This window comes from Schistocerca nitens, unplaced genomic scaffold (genome assembly GCF_023898315.1).
Source record: "Schistocerca nitens isolate TAMUIC-IGC-003100 unplaced genomic scaffold, iqSchNite1.1 HiC_scaffold_465, whole genome shotgun sequence".
Lineage (NCBI taxonomy): Eukaryota > Metazoa > Arthropoda > Insecta > Orthoptera > Acrididae > Schistocerca > Schistocerca nitens.
Genome location: NW_026045998.1, coordinates 1421648 through 1446536, shown reverse-complemented (window position 1 = coordinate 1446536; position 24889 = coordinate 1421648). Strand labels below are relative to the sequence as shown.

At 44.9% G+C, this 24889-nt stretch overlaps 1 protein-coding gene across 1 annotated transcript in view; it reads right to left on the bottom strand.

Annotated features, from left to right (window-relative positions):
• LOC126232175 (neuralized-like protein 4) overlaps positions 1-24889 on the bottom strand; it is a 295692-nt gene that overhangs the window by 253790 nt on the left and 17013 nt on the right. The window contains exon 2 of the mRNA XM_049942472.1: positions 12179-12280. Within this exon, the coding sequence (XP_049798429.1) occupies positions 12179-12280 (102 nt within the window). The remainder of the gene's footprint in view (positions 1-12178; positions 12281-24889) is intronic.

Below are 24889 nucleotides of genomic sequence, written 5' to 3'. Positions count from 1 at the left end.
AGTTAAGTGAAGTAGATTCATCGTTCAACCAACAAGAAAGTCCTGCTACAACACACAGGCTGCCAGTACCGCCACAACACGAACGCGGCCGCATTCGGAGTGCTGGCGTGGCCTGGAAGGACCGACTGACGACAAATGTGTCGCACCACGTCCGGAGACGAATCGGAGTTCTGTGCTACCCAGACGACCGCCGTCAAGGAGTAAGGCGGCGACCGGGCGAGAAGTCTCGTTCTGCCGACGTTTCGGAGATGTGGAGCGACATCACCCTCGGCACCACAGATCGGAGAGCCACCGGGTAGAGCTTCGGGGTACACCCGGTAGCGACCGCATCCTCACGTGTCTTTTCGTACGATAGTACAGAGGTACCTTTTTTCGACAGGACGGTGCCCACCCACACACGGCACTCGTGTCTGAGAAGTGTGTACGAGATAATGAGGTACTCGCGTCGACCGAGTCGTAATGTCAGTATCGGGGATATCGAGGGCGAGTTACGACAGTTCCCGACCGGCTTATCTCGGCAGAAAACACGACTACCTTACGACACCCTTCCCGATCGAATCTGAGCCTGCGTAAGGTCTGTCGATAAAATGTCGATATATATAGGGGCAATATCTTTTCCCTCGATACGTCAATATTGAAATTGCAATTTGAGGGCAGATATTTTTATTTTATATTTTTCTGCAATTTTCAGTATATATTTGAAACTATAGCAGAACATAATTTTACTTTCACTGCGTGAAGGAGTCTTACTACTTTTTGAGGTTTCATCATGGTCAGTCTCTCTCTTTGACTCCGTCAAGCAAGTACAGGTGACACAAAGTAGTAGTCCAATTGCATGGGAGGGGGGGTTTAGCAGTGCAAACAGAATAACGAGTTTTCCGACGTGAAGGAACGGCACGCGAGTTGCGTCAAAAAAACAATCTGTGCTTAGTGCTACCAACAGGAACTGTGATGTTTAGCTTCGCTGCACAAGTTTGTCACTACATCTACTACACTCCTGGAAATGGAAAAAAGAACACATTGACACCGGTGTGTCAGACCCACCATACTTGCTCCGGACACTGCGAGAGGGCTGTACAAGCAATGATCACACGCACGGCACAGCGGACACACCAGGAGCCGCGGTGTTGGCCGTCGAATGGCGCTAGCTGCGCAGCATTTGTGCACCGCCGCCGTCAGTGTCAGCCAGTTTGCCGTGGCATACGGAGCTCCATCGCAGTCTTTAACACTGGTAGCATGCCGCGACAGCGTGGACGTGAACCGTATGTGCAGTTGACGGACTTTGAGCGAGGGCGTATAGTGGGCATGCGGGAGGCCGGGTGGACGTACCGCCGAATTGCTCAACACGTGGGGCGTGAGGTCTCCACAGTACATCGATGTTGTCGCCAGTGGTCGGCGGAAGGTGCACGTGCCCGTCGACCTGGGACCGGACCGCAGCGACGCACGGATGCGCGCCAAGACCGTAGGATCCTACGCAGTGCCGTAGGGGACCGCACCGCCACTTCCCAGCAAATTAGGGACACTGTTGCTCCTGGGGTATCGGCGAGGACCATTCGCAACCGTCTCCATGAAGCTGGGCTACGGTCCCGCACACCGTTAGGCCGTCTTCCGCTCACGCCCCAACATCGTGCAGCCCGCCTCCAGTGGTGTCGCGACAGGCGTGAATGGAGGGACGAATGGAGACGTGTCGTCTTCAGCGATGAGAGTTGCTTCTGCCTCGGTGCCAATGATGGTCGTATGCGTGTTTGGCGCCGTGCAGGTGAGCGCCACAATCAGGACTGCATACGACCGAGGCACACAGGGCCAACACCCGGCATCACGGTGTGGGGAGCGATCTCCTACACTGGCCGTACACCACTGGTGATCGTCGAGGGGACACTGAATAGTGCACGGTACATCCAAACCGTCATCGAACCCATCGTTCTACCATTCCTAGACCGGCAAGGGAACTTGCTGTTCCAACAAGACAATGCACGTCCGCATGTATCCCGTGCCACCCAACGTGCTCTAGAAGGTGTAAGTCAACTACCCTGGCCAGCAAGATCTCCGGATCTGTCCCCCATTGAGCATGTTTGGGACTGGATGAAGCGTCGTCTCACGCGGTCTGCACGTCCAGCACGAACGCTGGTCCAACTGAGGCGCCAGGTGGAAATGGCATGGCAAGCCGTTCCACAGGACTACATCCAGCATCTCTACGATCGTCTCCATGGGAGAATAGCAGCCTGCATTGCTGCGAAAGGTGGATATACGCTGTACTAGTGCCGACATTGTGCATGCTCTGTTGCCTGTGTCTATGTGCCTGTGGTTCTGTCAGTGTGATCATGTGATGTATCTGACCCCAGGAATGTGTCAATAAAGTTTCCCCTTCCTGGGACAATGAATTCACGGTGTTCTTATTTCAATTTCCAGGAGTGTAGTTCTCTGGTGTTCGCCGAAATGAAAAAACAGGTCGGCACGAAGTAATACGGACAAATCCAATATGTGACGAAACAGAACGACAGACTCGTCAGATACCTTTTATTGTGCCACTTACGTGCAGTTACCAATGCAAGCAAACAGGTTATCACCGAGCACGAATGTGCATTGTGTTCCTTTCAATTCTCGATGGGCAGGCTGCTAGCTTGTCGATGTACAGAATATCTAATAATAAATCGATACTTAAATATACAGCTCTAAAACCTGTATTATGTTTATAATGTGCAGCTGATATTTTTATAGACCGGTATGCCAATACTTTTTTCTAGAATACAGTGATACTTTACTTCGATGTGTCGATAGCCGATAAAGATACTTTTTTAAATACAGATATATCGAACTCCCGATATTTTTAAAAATATTAACAAGCCTAGCACGCACCCGTCGAGCCAGAAGGGGTAGGGTTACCAGATTTTGGAATGCCGAAAAGAGGACATTTTCCATATTTTAGGATGCAAAAAAGATGACACTTTCTCTTTCTTAAATTTATTAAATAAGGAAAAAAACAAAAACATTACACACATCTCACACACCTACGTCTTTTCTATTTGACTGAATCTTTCAAGTTCATTTTCTTGACACAAATATTTAAAAAAGTTCTTGCAATACAAATTTCTAAAATTAAATTTCACCATTGCAATGCCCTTTACAGTGTCAATAGAGGAGGAGGAGATTAGTGTTTAACGTCCCGTCGACAACGAGGTCATTAGAGACAGAGCACAAGCTCGGATTAGGGGAGGATGGGGAAGGAAATTGGCCGTGCCCTTTCAAAGGAACCATCCCGGCATTTGCCTGAAGCGATTTAGGGAAATCACGGAAAAACTAAATCGGGATGGGCGGACGCGGGTTTGAACCGTCGTCCTCCCGAGTGCGAATACAGTGTGCTGACCACTGCGCCACCTCGCTAGGTACACACAGTGTCAATAGTGAGTCTATTTCTCTCCTTTGTCCATTGCGCCTCTATTAAGGAGAACCACCACTCCACACAAGCATTATGGGCTGGCAATGCGAAGAAGAGTTCTGTAATTTTAATTAACTCACCAAACTGTTTCTGACTCATACACGACTCAACACACCTGCACCACTTCTTATGGGCCGGTTCTGATTTTCCATCATACGTGGCTACGAATTTTTTTAAACTGGAAAACTGATCAAAGCACTTTTCATCATCAATTTTAATATATTTATTCGACAAAAATTTGATCGATTCTTCCACGTAAGACCACAATATATCTTAAAAATCGAGCTGCTTAAAACAAGAAAATTCACAAAATGGTTCCATCCACATATTCAGGTACTCCAAACATCCTTCATAGAGGGTACCAACAGGGCACTTAAAATCCTTCACCTTCACAGCATAACCATCATTTTCCATTTGAAACAATCTTTCTTTCACACTCAAAGATACAAAATTTTCATCTTTTCTGTGCTGAAGAACACCACGAAGGGAATACAGTACATTTGTGACATCGATAAGGGTATTTTCTTCCTTTTCTAAGATACTAATATAATTATGAAAAATGTCAACTAATGATTGGATATGCCATAGATATAGCTCATTGATGGGGTCCATAAAAAATTCTTTAGGTCTGTTGGAGGTTTGTTTTGAGACAGAAAGAAGGATTTCAGAGCAAGAAAAAATCTCTAAGTCTCTGAATAGCTGTAAATAGTGACAGCCATCGAGTCTCACTATGGCTGAGAAGTTGTTGGTACTCTATTTAAAAAAAAAATCACAAAATTTCTTTAGTGACTACACGGACAGTGTATATCGAAAAATGATTATATATTTTCATTATTAATCCTTGTAAGTCAATTTCAAGGAGGTCAATTCCGTGCTTAGTGTAGTTATTAAGCACATGAGCAGGACATCCCAGTCCAACCAATACGTTGCTAAGTACCGTCTTTAGATTAGCAAATACATTATTTCCATCACCCCTTTTAATGGCGCCAAACATTGTGTTGCAATTATCAGCACCAAATGCCGCAAATTTGTCCTTAATTTTAAACTTGTTAAGCGTATCAGTGATATAAATGTAATAGAAAGAACCATTCCACATGGGAAAAATATATTAAAAACAGATGCTGTGACTTATCAAACGGGAAAGCACTGGTAGATAGACAGAATAAAAAACACACAAACACACACCCAAATATCGAGCTTTCGCAACCCACGGTTGCTTCATCAGGGGAGAGGGAAAGACGAAAGGATGTGGGTTTTAAGGGAGAGGGTAAGGAGTCATTCCAATCCCGGGAGCGGAAAGACTTACATTAGGGGGAAAAAGGGACAGGTATACACTCGCACACACACACGCACATATCCATCCGCACATACACAGACACAAGCAGACATATTAAAAGGCAAAGAGTTTGGGCAGAGATGTCAGTCGAGGCGGAAGTGCAGAGGCAAAGATGTTGTCGGATGACAGGTGAGGTACGAGTGGCGGCAACTTGAAATTAGCGGAGATTGAGGCCCGGTGGATAACGGGAAGAGAGGATATGTTGAAGAGCAAGTTCCCATCTCCGGAGTTCAGATAGGTCGTTGTTAGTGGGAAGTATCCAGATAACCCGGACGGTGTAACACTGTGCCGAGATGTGCTGGCCGTGCACCGAGGCACGTTTAGCCACAGGGTAATCCTCATTACTGACAAACACTGTCTGCCTGTGTCTGTTCATGCGAATGGACAGTTTGTTGCCGGTCATTCCCACACAGAATGTGGCTCTCCAGCAGGGATACGACTTCCTCAAATCCTGCCCTAAAATGAGATCCATCCTTCACGAAATCCTCCCCACTCCACCAAGAGTGTCTTTCCGCCGTTTACCTAACCTTCGTAACCTCTCAGTTCATCCCTATGAAATCCACAAAGCAGTGGAAGACTCTGCAGGAGAGATGCTCAGTACCTCGGTACGGGATTTTGTTGAAGTTTCGAGAACATACCTTCACCGAGGAGTCGAGCAGTCTATTGCTCCCTCCTACATATATCTCGCGAACAGACCGTGAGGATAAAATCAGAGAGATTAGAGCCCACACAGAGGCATACCGACAATCCTCCTTTCCACGAACAATACGAGACTGGAATAGAAGGGAGAACTGATAGGGGTAGTCAGGGTACCCTCCGCCACAAACTGTCAGGTGGCTTGCGGAGTACGGATGTAGATGTAGATAGAAGGCTTCACAGTGTAGGCAGGTCAGTTGATAAATCGTGTGGGTGGTGGTGGGAGGGTGCACGGGACAGGTTTTACACCGGGGGCCGTTACGAGGGTAGGAGCCAGAGGGTAGGGAAGGTGGTTTGGGGATTTCACAGGGACGAACTAACAGGTTACGAAGGAAAAATGTAAAAATTATAATATTTGTCCGAATCGGTTGCGGGACATCGTTTTACGAAATATCGGTGTGTGTATCAACGGATTTAATGACCAATAATCATCGATCCTTTCTTTTTTTACAATTCCCATACGGATAGCGAGCCCAAACCATTTTCTAAGTTCGGGTCCCGTAATGTCGACAAATTTGGCATTTTTTAAAAATCCAGTTTCCTCCTATTGCAATTTTGACTGTAGTACTTGTTGCTATCATTGCTAATATATTCTTTGGGAAATATGTTTGGACCCAGGGATCCTTCAAATTTATTATCGGTGTTCGGTAAATCGAAGTCTGACCACTGTTCACCGTCTCCTCCGTCCGATTCAGACAAACCAGTCGGCAACTGTAGTGTTCGCCGAATTCATGCGGGACGTATTTCACTATCTTCCTACGATTCTGTTTCACTTTTATTTTTTTGATATCCAATGTCTTCTTCCCAATAGGGAAAGTCGTCCAGAACATCGGACGAGATGCCCGCACATTCAACGTAAATAATCCTACTGTCTCTTTCGTCCGCCACGACGAAAGTGCACGAGTACTTATAAAAACTTGTTGACGTGTGTAACTTATCGTTACCTAAGCAAAACACCAACAGAAAGCAAAAGATAGTAAAGTGCTGTCGCCGGCCACTGCCCGATACGGTGCCCACGATACCACTGCGGTGTTGCCGAAAGGCACAGTGTTAATGGCTACGTACACACGTGCACATCTGTGGCAAAATACCTTTCAAATTATATAAATTTCACAGGCCTCTTTGTAGAATTAATATTAAAAACAGGTACTTTAATTTTCCTGTTCACATGCTAATATTACCATTCTGCCCGTACGTCTTTGTTGCGTCGGTAGTATTAGCAGTTCACATCCGCATAATCTGAACGCAATTTGTGGAAAATAAACACCACCCGGCCAGGTGTGCACGCCGGGTCACCAGCGACCCGTACGGCACGGAACGGAGGGTCGGCACGACTTTGCGAGACACCTCGCAGTGATGCAGTCGAGTGCAGTGGCCCACTCGGCTTTGCTGATCGTTCTTCGGCTGTAGACCTACGGAGGAGGAAAATGCACAGTCTTTGTCCGGCACCCACTATCCCTGTCGCCTCTACTCACCGATCCACTCCCACAATTTAATTTTGGACTAGGAAACATTCTCACCGGCCACTGCAGTTTTTGATATAGCCGAGAAAAACATAAAAATGCGACTTTTAAAGGAGCTCCCCCTTCACCACCAGTCAGGAATTTTAGTATGTCGCTCATTACACTCTCCCCTACTGTTGTACAAAAATCTGCATCGACTACTGGACGAACGTATACCTGCGAGCAAGTAAAACATTAATAACTTAAAAAACTTCCCGGCAGATTAAAACTGTGTGAGACTCGAACTCGGGACCTTTACCTTTTGCAGGCAAGTGCTCTACCGACTGAGCTATCCGAGCACGACTCACGCCCGATACTCGCAGCTTTACTTCTGCCAGTACCCGGTCTCCTACCTTCCAAACTTTACAGAAGCTCTCCTGCGAAACTTGCAGAACTAGCACTCCTGAAAGAAAGGATATTGCGGAGACACGGCTTAGCCACAGCCTGGGGGATGTTTCCAGAATGAGATTTTCACTCTGCAGCGGAGTGTGCGCTTATATGAAACTTCCTGGCAGATTAAAACTGTGTGCCGGACCGAGACTCGAAGGCAAAGGTCCGGAGATCGAGTCTCAGTCCGGCACACAGTTTTAATCTGCCGGGAAGTTTCATATCGGTGCACACTCTGCTGCAGAGTGAAAATCCCATTCTGGATTAATAACTTAATTTTTTTTTTGGGCGGGGGCGGGGGGAGGGAGCGGGGGCGGGGGGAGGGAGCGGGGGCGGGGGAGGGGGGGGGTTGTGTGCCACCCGTAATGTTAACAAAACCACACTACAAGTGATGACATTATTTTCCACTTTTGTGGTGAGCAATTAACTTCGGTCATTAGAAGTCAGGGCGAAAGACCGTTTAATTGGAACTTACTGTGGAGGTCGCCTTTGAGCTGCTATTAGTGTTTTTTTATTATTGTTGCTGTCAGGAATATTATTATGTTTCGCATGTGAACTTTTTCTGAATATAATTGAATCAGTTACAATTCAAAACCTTTATGATAATCACAGTTTCTGATCCCGTTGAGTAAATAAGAGTGTGGAAACATTTGTTTCAGTGAGTACAAGAATAATGCGGACTTGCAGACCGCAAATTACGGTCAGTATGGTCTCCGTCACTTTCTGGCTGACCACAAAAATAGTTTTCGGGCAACATTTCTTATTTTCTCGTTAATCCGACACCCCACAATTGGTCTGTGGTACACCCGCACATCACCTGATGTCATCTACTCACCTTCCATTAGGTAATCGTCTGCATCTTCAAAACTTCCCACCAGATTAAAAGTGTGTGCTGGACCAGGAGTCAAACTTCATACCTCTACCTCACAAATATCTTACCGTCCAAACTAACCGAACACGACCCGTGTCGTACGGTTACACGTATCGATCGCACGGGGCATTGTGATGATGGTGTCAAAACAATTATTGTACTCACAAAGACATTCAAACTTTTTCCTGCAGTCCATACTTCACAAGAATAACATGTACAATGGAACGTACCCTCTGCATAGTGTAGATGTAGACGCAACACTGAAACTGTAGTATATACTGAAGAGAGGAGAGTTGAAGAAATGTAATCTGGTGTACTAGTTTTATCACAGTGTGTCAGACCCGAAATCGCTTCGGACCTCCGAAGACACTGAAGCGGCAATTACTTCCACCGCCGGCTCCGTATTCGGAGGTCCTACACGTCCGGATCCTCTAGACAATCGGTAGCGCGAACCCGGGAACTGGCTCGGTTGCACGGGTGTCAATTCCTGAAGAGCTGCTCAAAGTTGGAGTGGATTGCAGCACTAAACGGCGACGACAGAACACTGAGATCTCCGGGGCCTGTCGAGAAACGGTGAGGTGTGACAGAATCACCAGGCATGCTGTGGTGTCACAAGGCTTAGGCCTGTCCCACCCCTCATTAAATCGACCGAGACTTATACGAATAATTGTAAGAACAGTTATTATTATTATGTTCTTTAACTTTGTTTTTGGGTTTTCAGAAATAATGTGGGAAGAAAGTTTATTTATGTTGCAGATAACGTGGAAGACGTCGCCCGACGATCACCACGAAAGTTTGACGCAGCAGCAAGTGGGCGAGGAATAAAATGAATGCTGCAAACTACCACGAGCCGCGGAAGAGCCCGGGCCGCGAGGGTGTCGAGCTTCCCGGGTCATCGTCGGACGACGTCAAACGAAGAGATATCCTGCTTTCTCTCTGTAAACAGACCCATCGAGTCTCGAAAGTTCACGTAAAACGTATAGGCGGGTGACACATTAGGTGGGATCCGATGCCTGTAATACTTCCACAGTTACTAAAAAGTCACTAAACGGCAAAACCAATAGTTCATCATTTATATAAATAAAAAGTAGTAAAGATATAGGGAAGGAAGAGTCACGGCGTCAGAACGAAAAGTGATACATCGCTCGGCAACGAAGGAGGACGTAAGCAGCGGGCGTTACGTGGTGAAAACAAATCGACTGATAAAATTGTAAGTCTGTAATTAAGCATACTGCAAGGCAGTACCTGGAACAGCCTCAGGGTGTGCAGCAACTAACCCCTCTGGGTAGGAAATACGGGCCGATCTGTAAACCACACTGCAGTGATTCGAGAATGGTCTATAAAACTGCAGGTAGCGGGACCTGTCAGCTCCCCACACCTATCCGCGGAGGCTTTTCGAGATATTCGACAATTCGAAGCATTTCATTCGCAGGCCTGCCGGGTACAGGAACCAGTACAATAGTCAACTCAAACGTGCACACTGTCATTACAACTTAAAATAGTGTCCCCGTTGTGAGCTCCTGTACGTGCAAACTGCAACAAACACGGTTAAAGCTGACACAAGTAGTCTTATCGAGTGAGAACCGTACTGTATTTACTCGAATCTAAGCTGCACCTGAAAAATGAGACTGAAAATCGAGGAAAAAAAATTTTTCCCAAATCTAAGCCGCACCTGAAATTTGAGACTCTAAATTTGAGGGCCCCACCTCAAAATTGAAACAAAGTAGGTCCATTGTAATACGAGAAACAATTTAGGTCGAATGAATGACGATACAGCTGCAGTAGTTTGGTTCCAGTCGTAAGCTTGCAGTTAAGCTTTACCAGGTAGCCATTCCTATGCATCAGGCACTCCATCCCTATTTACACGGGTACCCTTCCTTTTTCACATGCTTCATCTAGTTTGAATTCATTGCCTATTTTTCTTGGATCTGATAAGTGCCGTTCTCTTTGTTATAGGGGTTTACGTCAATCTAAGCTGAAAATGCGTTAAAAGTACTGCGTAATGCATTTGTTACATACCAATAATGAGTGTTAATGACATGTTGCTGCTCGCAGCATGGGTTGCTTTTGTGCACGCTAACACCGCTGAGAGAGAGAGAGAGAGAGAGAGAGAGAGAGAGAGAGAGAGAGAGAGAGGAATCTTCTCATTAGCGAAACAATGGCAAGAGACTGCTATTTGTTGTTACTTACACTGCTGCTTTCTTTCATAATGATCAACAAGAACCAAATAATAGACTGCGTATGATAGAAGATGTTCTGAACAAGAGTTTAGCGAAAATTTTTCTCTGTTTGAAAATCTTTCCAGATGCCTCTTTAGTAGATTACATTCTGCACAGAAATTAGAGTCATCTTAGATTTAAAAATCTAGTCAACTGCCGTGCTTTATTTGTGACTGTATCACTATTAGGCATAAGAATAATACGAATATAAACATGACATGATATGTATATTCTTCCGCGTTTGCTGTTGTCTCACTCTAGTTTCGTAGTTTATTAGGCAGACAGGATTTAAATGAGATAGCAGCAAACACGAAAGAATACATGGAAAAATGTTTATATTCGTACTATTCTTATGGTGAAGAGAATCGGCCTACTGCATGTGATTCACAATTCATAAAAGTTCCTATTAGCAACCATTTCTTATAACAGGTAGGAAAAAATTCAGAACGTAGAGTTGGCCATATTGACAAACATCCCAAACAGTCTTTCCAGTTGGATTTTCGTAGTACACTGAAATGCTGCTACATTCGAAGATGAACAATACGGAATTTGTATTTACTTCGTTGGATAATGTATGAAAATGCAGTGGTCGAAACTCGGGGCGGAGAAAAAAGCTCGTCTTCCACTTTTTTTTTTTTTTAATTTATTTACTGACGCAGAGGTTTTTGCGCCAGTATTTATCTTTGTGCCTGCAAAGCATGCCTGTGTAGTGCTGCATATATTAGATGGCAGAAGTTAGTTGTTGTGGCACCTACCAACATTTTTCAGAACTTCCGCTTACTTTGCACTCGATTCTAAGCCGCAGGCAGTTTTTTGGATTACAAAAATTGGAAAAAAAGTGCGGCTTAGATTCGAGTAAATACAGTCACCGGCCACATCACGCCGAGTTTCCACCCTCGTTACGGTCAGCTGAAGTTGTCTCGTCACCGTCTTTATGTCGGAGGAAGAGCAGGACATCCCCAAGTTGTCCACAGACAAATAACTTTTAACTGGGTTCACCGCGAAAACTAGTTCCGGCAATATTACCGATTGTACTGTAAGATGGAGGCCAGGTCTGCATCTGAAATATTCTGTTTAAATGATTGTACCGTCCGCCTGCAGACCTGACAAGAATATTAATAGTTATCGTGCTGGGAAAATCTACACAGTGCAATACAGCTATCTGAGAGGTTAAAATAATGACAAGCAAACTTATGCAACATACAAATTGAAATAAAATTAACTATCACATACATAAATTAGCAAAATTAATTAAATCGGGAAAATCCAAATAGTTATATCAAAATTGGTTTTAAATACAGTGATACACCACAAAGTTTGTATCGTAATATTCCTCAGTACTCTCTCTGACACGTACAGAAAATCAGTAACGTCTGAAGTGAATGAAGACTAATGGAAAGGATGTTTTCGTATGCTCCTCACCGTGGGGGCACAATTTCATTTAGCCGACAGAACATACACTATAAAGCAGGACCAGTACACATCTGCAAATTAAGTGTTAATGGCTTTAAATAAGTAGATAAAAATAAGGGGAGTAGCAGTTGCACATTTCTTTCACAATTTAATGAGAAGTGAGTAAAATAAAGCAGAGCACCGGCGATTCGAATCCCGAACGCAGAGCACCTATGGAATAGTACAACTGCCTCAACAAACAGTATTATTACTAAACGGTATCCGAGAATCCCCAAGTTTTAATTTGCCCGACATTACATGACAGTGTATTTCACTTACCCAAGATCCTCCTCGAAGCTCCGACGCAGTAGATGGGAATTCCATTGTCTCGGGGTTCAAGCATGTTACACCAATTTCGATACTTCCGCTCCAGGAGTTTATCTGAAAATGGGCACAGATTAATTTAAAATTGCCAAATCTGTAATGCTGAAGACTGTCGAAACTGATCTACACCGTCAGCATCGAAAATCACAAAAGAGTAAATGTAATGGGACCAGAGTAATATCAGACTAGTGCACAAGTTCCTAGCATTTTTCCATAACATTCTCCTCCACTATTTACAACAATCTGCCAAAACTAGGACGACAACAAAATGTGTTCACTTAAAGTGGAGGGATACGATTTTTTCACGGCACGTATTGTCAAGTTCACACAACCGCGCACCGTGTCTTCGTAATGACGGGACATCCACCTCGCACGTGACGACGGAGAAGAGGTAGCGTGCAGTCAGTATCGACGTTTTTAAATTCGTGTGATGTCTGAGAAGTGTATCCTGTGTACCAATTTTTATTGTGTTTGAAAGCTGCGTACTGCACTACTTGCAGCTGTTCTCAAAAAGCATTTGCACGAGCTTCCGTAGCAACACTGCTCCCATTTCCATCTGTCGGAAGTCTCTTAACGAGAAAGGTATTAACGACAGTGAGTAGAATGGCACAATTTGAATTGTCTTCGTTGTACTGCATCTGTGTTTCGAGAAACGTTCACACGATCTGTCGTCCTGCGAAAAAACAAAGAACATATATTAACGCGCTGTACTGTGTGGACTGCCCCTCTGAACTTTTGCAACGTAACAGAGCTCCTCACTCAGAAAACATAGTAGTTCAACTGGCAGTGAATAGATTCAAGTTTCGGTCGGTCGGTCAATTGGGAGGAAGGGGGAGGGGGGTGCGGAAGAAAGTGGGCGGGAGGGAGTAGGGGGCGTAGCAGCGGGCCGCCACCAAATAGCACGGTGAGCTGTGTTAGCGTAACGGTTAAGGTGTCGGGCTGCTAAGCTGAAGGTTACGAGTTCAAACCTTGCGCGATGCTTAATATCTGCCAGCACGGTAAGCTCAGCTGTAATAAAAAACTGAGTGGAAGGCTCAACCACCGAACTTAAAAAAAAAAAAACAATGGCAAGGTCCTCAGTCATACGATCTAGGACGGCAGAAATCGAGTGAGGCACAACATGAACACCACACTCCAGTCATCAGTCGTGGGGAAGGGGTAACTTGCAAACAAATAGGAAAAAAGGACGTCAGGGCAGCAGGAAGGGGGAAAGAACAGGACGGGTGTGTGGAAACAGGGAGAGCAGGGGCATCCTAAAAACACTACTCAGAGGGGCGCACCCACATTATCACAGTACAACAGGCCTGTGTCTGGATATGTGCGGATGGATGGATGTAAGTGTGTGTGTGTGTGTGTGTGTGTGTGTGTGTGTGTGTGTGTGTTTTATTTGTCTATCTACCAGCACTTTTTCGTTTGGTAATTCACGGTAATTCACAGCCTGTTTGTTTTATATATATATATATATATATATATATATATATATATATATATATATATATATATATATTCACTGTTATTTAGACTTGATACTACGACTGAGGAATTACAGTGCAAAAGATGAAGTGTCTACTGTCAATTTTGAAGCACAGCATGAAAAACACATTTTTCAAAAATTTTCATAAAAAATCTGAATGGTTTATCCTACTTTTTGTACATTATATCAACTTAAGTGGTCTACATACTAGATGCATAAGAAATTTAGATCTGTATGTCAACTCATTACCGAGGCGCAGGTCTCTGAAAATAGGAAAAGTGGTGCCCGATTAACGAGTGGCTACACTGGTGTTTGTACAGGGAGTCGCTGCTCTGTACGGGCTCAGCATTTATTTTCTTTTCTTACGTTAGCATAAGAGCAGCATTTTTCGTCACCAGTGACGATACAGGATAGGAACGGTCGGTGTCGTTCACGAGCCAACTGACGAGGAGAAAACAGAGACGCACGTACGGTCACACACTGTGGTTTCGGCTCGGAGCGTGCAGAACCCACACACCCGATTTTTTATCCGTCCCCGTAGTGTGAAAATGTCACACTGTGGTGGAATGATCACAGTTCATCACATTTGACTCTTCTCGAGTGCAATGACACGGTTTCAGGTGTTTAAATGATATTTATCAAACCCTATAGGTCTTTCCGAATAAAGAGTGTCACTAACGTATAAAATTACTACTTTGTCGTGCTCTGCCCGACAGGATTATCCTCAAATGCAGTGCAAATATTTCTGTCCATCTCTGCTGCTGTCACCCCTCCACTGGATTCAAACAAGAGAATACTTCCAAAATGTTCCAATTTCTCCACTCAATACTTCATTTTGTAGTTTTCACATGTCTATGCACTGCCTCCAATGACAAAACGTAAACTGAAACAGGAATAGTGAACTACAAATAAAAATAACAGCCAATAAACAAACCTGGAATACAAATGGGCAAAAATTTATACGGGATGAGAAGTTCCGCCTTATGTGAGACACCTTTTTTGTTCTGTTTCACCCACACACGTTTCAGCACTTTTGTGCTAGCGTCAGTGCGTTCAATTTTTTTTTTTTACTGTAAAACTGTTGTTACATATAAACATTTGTGTTGTTTACAACATTATGTAGAAGTTTCATTAATAACTTAATTGGCAAAAAGTGGGTGTAAGCATTAGTCAACATACCTTACACGATGTTATTGTCCATTTATTTTTGTAGCTATTCTGCTACACAATATACAACTTGTCATCTGCAAACAGCAAAACATAATTTATTTTCTGTCTGTTACGCATTTACGAACGGAAATAAGACTGTATCACTTTTTCTGGCTGTAACTTACAGTTTTGAAGTTGCGGTGCGTTCTCCTGCGTTGTTGGCGAAGTAAATAGGCAGGAGAACGCACCACAACAATACGTAACAACAATTTTACAGTTAAAAATAAAAACTGAACCCACAGACGATAGCACGAAAGTGCTGAAACGTGTACGGGTGAAACAAAACAAAAAAGGTGTCTCGCATAAGGCGGAACTTCTCATCCCATTTTCTTAACAAGCGCAGACACGACAAGTAGAACTGCACCTCAGGATGACTTGTATTCATAACTGAAAGGGTTAACGATTTGACTCTACTTTTTAGAATGTGACTGCAGTGGACAGAGCCCGAGATCTCTGTTAGGTCAGAAAATGACAGTTCGATTACGATTAGGCGAAGCCTACAAATGTGAGTTATTAAATCTTAGGTGTAGGGACAGACTGATCTGTAGTGTAGTGTGACGTCTAGGTTAAGTTGGCAGGTGATCGTTTGCTCGTGAGTTTGTGGAAAGGTAATCTGATGCTCCAGTTAACACCATTATCGATTAAGGGATCTCACTAAAATCTGATGGCGACACTAATTAAATCTCCCACAGTGTGCCAGAATACTGAGCTCAGAATCCGAACCTTTAATATAAAACTTTTCAACTGCAATGCAAACATTTGGAGGACACATTTGGGAAGTACCATTTAACGCAGAGGCGGCCTCGGCGTGCCAAATTTCACACGCGCAGTACGTGCGGATCGAGTTCCCCGGCCCGTCACTCGGCTCCTCTCGGTCCTCCTCCGAAGCGCCCGGAACTGCATGACGTTTCGTTCGGTATAGCGGTGCCGCATTTTTCGGTCGTCACGACTCTCAGTTCTGCAGAATCACAGCATCGGCAATGTTTGTACGGTGCTATCTGCCCGTCCCTATTTGCTCCGGGTACTAAAGACGTTCACAGGTAAAGCGGCTGTCCGCACAAAAAAAGGGGAACTCTAGCGATCTATCGTCACGATCCTTTAAAATGAATGGCAGTGACAGATGAGAGGGAGGAGAATTCTCCACAAACGTATGCGACCGGTACTGCGTATTTGCTATGAAACGACATTATGATACCGTGCAGAAAGAATTTAAAGATTTTGTTGACAGTGAAGGAGCAAAAATTTACAATGGGCAGATGAGATTCATTGCTCTCTACATCAAAAAGCAATTTGTACTAAGTTTGGAGGCTCAGAGCAAGTTAAGAAATTGGTTGTACAAACAGTAAAATTTCCGAAGTCGGACACGTTACTCCTCTGTCAGCTGCAACAGTTTTCAGTGGAATTGAACAAAGAATACATAGACTTCGTGTACGAATGAAAAGTATGTCGGTTAAGTCTAGTTGTATGCCCGGGACAATTTTTCAATTTAAAACCACCGCTGTTGTATTTACAAAATGAAACTGGTGCAGGGACAAAAATTAGAACATCTGGCACGGATTGCAGACTTCGTACTTTAAATGGACCTTACTGCACACCGCCCACATTGAGATACTGCAGTGTAACATCTTTCTGGTTCAATAGTGACGCATTTAAAAGAAATTGCATTATAGAAGGGACACACATTCTGACAGGCAGTACAGTTCCCTACGGTCACTGGCGTTAAAGAAAGCGTGAAGTTTGAAGAATTCACTGTCGCCGTAAAAGAATTACGAGGACTGTTTCCTAAACGTTTTGAGCACACTGCAAATCTTACATTTGTTTTCAAACTGTTTTCGGGACTGTCGGACGTGTCAGCTGAGAGTGCCCCTGTGCACGTGCAGATGTAAATGTTAGACCTGCAAGGTAATTCCCATTTGAAAGACAAATACATTTGGCATTCAAACTGTCTAGTACATCTACACTGCTTTCCTCAGATAGTTGCCACGTGTCCACGCTATAATATTTCAACTGATACATCTGTGTCAGAGACTTTTTTCAGTTACAAAACTAAACAAGTTACGATTATGTGGCAACTTAAGTGTGAAAACATGTGAAATTATCTGAGTGTGTCCCTATACTGACAGTCTGTATTAGAAAAAAAGTATTACATCTTCAGTGCTCCAAAAAGAATTACATAATACTGAACCTTTTTTAAGAAGTGTGAAATGTAAATCCAAGTCATATGCAATATGACTGCAATCTGATTTAAATGTGGCAGGTATGCAGTTTCCCAGTCTTCACCCTCCTTAGTCACACAGCGCAGCGTGGTGGTGTGGGAAATGCGCCAGCCAGATTGAGCGCAACGGCACACCTCGTCAGCCAAATTCTACGCCACCCCCGATTTAACGGCAACTGTCGTGTTTCTGTTCACTGGGCATTTACGTCAGAAAATAAATTATGAGACTGCAGTTCTGAGATGACTTGGTGGTGCAGACAAACTGACTGAAGAATTTTACTCTTCTTTCAATCAAACACAACGGAAGAACAGTTTCTTAATTCTCCGTGTGACTTAAATAAAGCTGAGGAGCGAATCGGTATTCTTCACAGACGCGTGCTGCCCGGATTATACAGTAGAACTTAGGACTGCCGAAGACGGTAGTGTGTACGGACGGCAATGGGAAAACTAAAGTCGAAATACACGCCGGCACGCTTTCGGTAAACTAAATAGCGCTTTTAAGCAGCAGTTCGGTGTTAAAACTATTTTAGTCTGAAGGGTTGTTTAACAAGTAGACACATGCTGAGAACCACTAGCAGAGACGGGGAGGGGGGACAGAAATATACTGTCTGGCCAAAAATAGTGAAACGAAGGAGGTGACTCCTGTCTATAAGAAGGGCAAGAGAATGGACCCACACAATTACACACCAGTATCACTTACTTCAGTTTACTGCAGAATCCTCAAACATATTCTCAATTCGAATATAATAAACTGTCTCGAAACTTGAGAAGCTTATGTCCACAAATCGGCACAGTTGTAGAAAGCACCACTCGTGCGAATCTCGGCTCGCCCCTCTGTCACTCGATATTCTGCGAACTACGGATGACGGGCAACAGGCAGATTCCATATTTCTAGACTTCCGGGAAGCATCTGACACAGTGCCCCGCTGCAAGTCGTTAACAAAGGTACGGACGTACACATTACACTGTCAGATACGTGAGTGGCTCGAAGACTTCTTACGTCACAGAACCCGGTACGTGGTCTGCGACGCCGAGTGTTTGTCAGAGACGAGGAGTTGTAATGGTACTTTGACTTCCGCAAAGTTATAATTTACGATCGCGCACGCAGAAGAGCGCTGCACCAGCGACCGATTTTATAAATAATTTTGTCCTTTTTTTTTACTTTTGCGTAGTTTTTTTGTTTTTAAGAACTAATGGATGTCTCTCTCTCTCTCTCTCTCTCTCTCTCTCTCTCTCTCTCTCTCTCGTCTTGAGACGAAAGACGTGTATTTTTCCGCGATGTGTTGAATGTGCTTTTCGTGAAAATTAAAATTACATTACAAAGCGATGTTGTTTCAATAGATAATGAGAAGAAGATAATAAATAAAAGGTAACACTACAGAGTGCTCCAGAGAAGTGTAATAAGTCTGCCACTGTTCTCTACAAACGTATAAGATTTGGCGGACAGGGTAGGCAGCAACGTGCGGTCGTTTGCTGTGGTGTGCAGCAAGGTGTCGAAGTCGAGTGACTGTAGGAAGATGCGAGACGACTTAGACAAAATTTCCAGTCGGTGTGACAAATTGCAGCTAGCTGTAAATGTGGAAAAAATGTAAGTTAATGCGGACGAGTAGGAAGAACAAACCTGTAATGTTTGGGTACAGTATTGCTAGCATCCCGCTAGACACAGTCCAGTCATTTAAATATCTGGGCGTAACACTGCAGAGCGATACAAAATGGAACTGTCGTGTGAGAATTGTGGTGGGGGGAGGTGAACGGTGGCATCGGTTTAGTGGGAGAGTTTACGGTAAGAGAGGGTCTCGCGTACAGGAGACCGCACACAGGAAGTGGGTGCGACATATTCTAGAGTACTGCTCGAGCGTTCGGTACCCGCACCGGGTCGAACCGGAGGAAGACATCGAAGCAATTCGGAGGTGAGCTGCTAGATTCGTTAACGGTAGGTTCAAAAACATGTAAGTTATACAGAGGTGCTTCGGGAACTCAAATGGGAACCCCCGGAGAGAAGGTGACATTCTTTTTGGGGAAACTACTGAGAAAAATTAGAGAACTGGCACTCGAAGTCGACTGCCTAACGATTCTACTGCCGTCGTACATCGCTCGTAAGGACTGCGAAAATAAGGTACGAGATTGGGGGCTCGTACGGAGCCACGTAGACGGCCATTTTTCCCTCGCCCTATTTGCGCGTGGAGCAGGGGAGGGAATTACTAAAGTGCACGTCATTTACGACGGCGGGCGAGTTTAGGTTCGTTCTGCGCATCTGACGTCACAAAACACAGTCAGCCAATGAACAGAGAACGACGTTGCCAGAGCTCGACTGCAGTGCAGAGCACGGACGAGTGACTTCAGTTTTAGAAACGTTCAGTCATAAATAAAGTAATTGAACAAAAGGAATGTCTTGATAGCCAAATTTCTTTTATAGAAAGTTCGGAAAAAACATTCTTTATACCAATTGCTTCATATTCTATTAATTAATTAAACCAAACAAGCAATAAGCCTCCTAATGCAGGCGATAGCAAGGAAAGGTGTTTGTATCATTCTCACTAACTGCTTTTTTGCAATAAAGAACAGCAGTAATTGTTTATTTCCTATTGTACTTCGACAAAACGTGAGTAATTCATAATCATACCAACAGTGTCATCATCATAATCATCACCACCACCACCACCACCACCACCACCACCACCACCACCACCACCACCATTTAAGACTGATTATGCCTTTCAGCGTTCAGTCTGGAGCATAGCCCGCCTTATACAGTTCCTCCGTGATCCCCCATTGAGTGCTAACATTGGTGCCTCCTCTGATGTTAAACCTATTACTTCAAAATCATTCTTAACCGAATCCAGGTACCTTCTCCTTGGTCTGCCCCGACTCCTCCTACGCTCTACTGCTGAACCCACGAGTCTCTCGGGTAACCTTGCTTCTCCCACGCGTGTAACATGACCCCACCATCTAAGCCTGTTCGCCCTGACTGCTACATCTATAGAGTTCATTCCCAGTTTTTCTTTGATTTCCTCATTGTGGACACCCTCCTGCCATTGTTCCCATCTACTAGTACCTGCAGTCATCCTAGCTACTTTCATATCTGTAACCTCAACCTTGTTGATAAGGTAACCCGAATCCACCCAGCTTTCGCTCCCATACAACAAAGTCGGTCGAAAGATTGAACAGTGCACAGACAACTTAGTCTCGGTACTGACTTCCTTCTTGCAGAAGAGAGTAGATCGTAGCTGAGCGCTCACTGCATTAGCTTTGCTACACCTCGCTTCCAGTTCTTTCGCTATGTTGCCATCCTGTGAGAATATGCATCCTAAGTACTCGAAACCGTCCACCTGTTCTAACTTTGTTCCTCCTATTTGGCACTCAATCCGTTTATATTTCTTTCCCACTGACATTACTCTCATTTTGGAGATGCTAATCTTGATACCATAGTCCTTACATTTCTCATCTAGCTCTGAAATATTACTTTGCAAACTTTCAATCGAATCTGCCATCACAACTAAGTCATCCGCGAGACTGCTTATTTTGTGTTCACATATCTTGATCTCACCCAGCCAGTCTATTGTTTTCAACATATGATCCATAAATAACATGAACAACAGTGGAGACAGGTTGCAGCCTTGTCTTACCCCTGAAACTACTCTGAACCATGAACTCAATTTACCGTCAACTCTAACTGCTGCCTGACTATCCATGTTAAGACCTTTAATTGCTTGCAAAAGTTTGCCTCCTATTCCATAATCTCGTAGAACAGACAATAACTTCCTCCTAGGAACCCGGTCATAATATGCCTTTTCTAGATCTATAAAGCATAGATACAATTCCCTGTTCCACTCATAACACTACTCCATTACTTGCCCTAAGCTAAAGATCTGGTCCTGACAACCTCTAAGAGGCCTAAACCCACACTGATTTTCATCCAATTGGTCCTCAACTAATACTCGCACTTTCCTTTCAACAATACCTGAGATGATTTTAGCCACAACGCTGATTAAAGAGATACCTCTGTAGTTTTTACAATCTTTTCTGTTTCCATGTTTAAAGATTGGTGTGATTACTGCTTTTGTCCAGTCTGATGGAACCTGTCCCGACTCCCGGGCCATTTCAATTATCCTGTGTAGCCGCTGCAATTTGTTTCTTTCTTCAACATAACTTTCTCTGTCTACCTGAGTTCTAGTATGTAGCCATTTTTGATACGCCTTCTTTTTCCTTTTACAAGCTGCCTTGACTGTGTCATTCCACCAAGCTGTTTGCTTCATCCTACTTTTACACACTACTGTTCCAAGACATTCTTCAGCCACTTCTAGTACTGTGTCCCTGTACCTTGTCCATTCCTTTTCCAATGACTGTAATTGACTACATTCAACTAACTGGTACCTTTCTGAGATCGCTGTTATGTACTTGTGCCTGATTTCCTTATCCTGAAGTTTCTCCACTCTTATCCTCCTACATATGGACCTGACCTCCTGCACTTTCGGCCTCACAATCCCAATTTCACTGCAGATTAAATAATGATCAGTGTCATCAAAGAATCCCCTGAATACACGTGTGTCCCTCACAGCCTTCCTGAATTCCTGATCTGTTATTATATAGTCAATGACAGATCTGGTTCCCCTGCCTTCCCAAGTATACCGGTGAATGTTCTTATGTTTAAAAAAGGAGTTTGTGATTACTAAGCCCATACTGGCACAGAAATCCAAGAGTTGTTTCCCGTTCCTGTTGGCCTCTATATCCTCTCCAAATTTACCCATAACCTTTTCATACCCTTCTGTTCGATTTCCAATCCTGGCACTAAAATCGCCCATGAGCAGAACACTGTCCTTGTCCTTTACTCTAACAACTACATCACTGAGTGCCTCATAAAAACTATCCATCATATCTTGATCTGTCCCTTCACAATGCGAATATGCTGACACAATCCTAATTTTCTTGCTAGACACTGTCAAATCTATCCACATCAGTCGTTCCGTTTACATACCTTACTGCAACTACGCCGGGTTCCATTTCTTTCCTGATGTAAAGCCCTACAACTGATTGTGCTATTCCTGCTTTGACTCCTGACAGGTAGACCTTTTATTCTCCCACTTCCTCTTCTTTCTCACCCCTTACAGCTAAAAAGTCCAGCCCCATCTCACTTGCAGCCTCTGCCAGCTCTACCTTCTTCCCAGAGTAGCCCCCATTGATATTAATAGCTCCCCATCTCATTACCATTTGTTTGCAAAGTCGTATCTTAGGAGTCCCCGGTTTGTCAGTTAGAGGTGGGACTCCGTCACCTCCAAAGCTCCGAGGCATTTTGCTCCGATTGATGCCAGCATCATATTTAAAGCAGCAGGGAAGCAGGTTGCCAGCCTTACTTGCCCCGAGTCCCATCGGGTTTTACCCCTAACGGTTGAGGGACTAACCGGTGGATTTGGTAGTCTTTGCCGTACGAGCACAAAGGTGACCACGACTCAGAATATGTCCGAGATGCCCAGCCTTCTTCCAAAGTAACTGGTATCCCGACTGTAGGGACCACTTACTTGGCCACTCGTACGTTGCCCGTGGTTCGTGAACTAGGACGTGACTACAGGAACCCACACCACGAACCACAGCAACAGTGTTTGTTGGTATTTTGCATCCTAGTTTAAACTCCCCCAGGAAGTACATTGAATAATGTGCTGTGTTAGCACAATGGTTAAAGTGTTTGGCTGCTAAGTGAAACGTCCCGAGTTCAGACCTTGTTTTGTGCTTAATATTTTCTTTATTTAAAAACAATATCGAAGTGTCTTACTTCATGAATTTTATTCGTTTGAATGTAATTTTTTGAAATTTCTAGTGGCAACTGAAATCGACCGTACGGAAAGTAGACGCTATGGACTTTAACCTCTGCAAACTCTTCAAAATTTCGTGCAGTGGTTTACTACATTTAATGCTGCACAATAACTGCGTCGAACATCGAAACAAAATTAAGTCATTTATGGGGCGAAGGTATCAGTCAAGAAGATGTGTAAAAATCAAATTTTTGGGCCAAATAGTTTCTGTGAAATCGAATGATAAGTGTGTCAAAACAGTCAGAACACCAGTGTCTGAACAGGCGAGCAGTGCGGTGATGACAAAATCGCGCACAGCGCGGAATGCGGGGAGCACGTCTCTGTAGCGGCAAAAGGGTTAATGCGGCCGTGGTGGCTTTACTTCACGAACTGCGCGCTCCCCCCTAAACGTAAGTTTGCTTGGCGCATGCAACTGGCAACGCAGCAATCTCCCGCATCTGGGCGGGCACGCGCGAACCGCCAAGATAAAAGAATTGAACTATAGTAGTGGTAAAGGGTACCCTCCCCACACACCGTACAGTGTCTTGCAGAGTATCTGTGTAGACGGAGAAAGGAAATGAAATTTCTCGGGTCGAGAGTTTGGCTCAGATACGGGCACCGATTCAACTGGAAAAGGCACCACAAATTCTCTTCTCCGGAGACGACATCCGAGCCGATCCACCCGCGTTCTACCGGTGGCACATCTGGGGAGCTGTCCGGCCGTCAGAGTACCCCGGCATAACTCTGACAGTCCACAGGTAAGTGCGGAACGTGCGGACCGGTACAGTCCCGCCGGAAAAATGTCGAGAACGTATACTGTCGCACGACAGGTAACGTGTGAGTGTGTGGGATATACGTCACGTACTGTGTCGCCTCAGAGTTCCCTCGTTCGCTGCCAGCTGTGACCTCGAGTCACACCCGGCAGCCGACCACGCCGTGGCGCCAAGAGTAACGCCGCGCCGCCTCTCCCCCGGTCGCCGACATACTCGTCGGATGCGGACCTCCGGGACGGTGGAGAACCGCAATTCGGTGCCGAACGAAACTCGACACAGTCGGCCACCCGTACTCCCCACTTGTGGCAATACTCGAAACACAACTGAGGTGTTAACGGCAGCACACTAATCGGACGGTAGCTCCCCGGTCCGGGTGCCACTCGCGTCAGAATTAGTGCGGGACGACACGGAATGTCTCCGGGGCTCCGTTACTTTTTCTCGTACGGCAGCCACAGGTGTGAAGCCAGGTTACGGTGTGCTCGGTGCACGATACGGCGGGCGGCACTCCCTCGTGGCGGTCGGATGTGGTCGACCGGAACCTCCCAGACTGATACGCCTGCCCTCTCTTTACAGTACAGCCCGACACTGCCACATCTGAATGCTACAAAAATCAGGATAATTCACTATTTGACCAGCTGTCCAAACGGAGGCTGTAATGGGGCATCCTCCTCTAGCATTACTTTTCCCCAACAGTAGTTATCGATACCAGTATTATTTATCGAATTCTGGACAGGTCAGTATTATGTCAGTTGCTTTTCTGAAAACTTTCATACAATTTTATACGCAGTATGTTATATTTCCAACGTCTGACCGGCACAATTCAGAAAAGCTGGCGTCTGTAGGAGGGAACCAGACGGCAACCACTGTCAAGTTGTCATTAAAATGAGGAATGTCGTGTCGGGCAGCTCGCTCGTCGACCGGGTTACCCGACCGTTCCTCGGCTGCAGTTTGCCCGCTGACAGACAGCCCGTCAATTTCCGTGCCCACGTAGAATGCGACACGGTGGTTGCAGCTCAGTTTGTGAACCACGTGATCAGTTTCGCAGGTAGGCCTGCCTCGGACGGGATAGGTGGTGCCGGTGAGCAGACTGGAGTAGGTGGTGCGAGAGGAAGCACGGGACTGGCCTCGCGTCTACGTCTATTACAGGAATACGAGCCACGAGGCGACGGGTCGGCAGGTGGGGTCGAGTGGCAACGGACTGGGGTATCG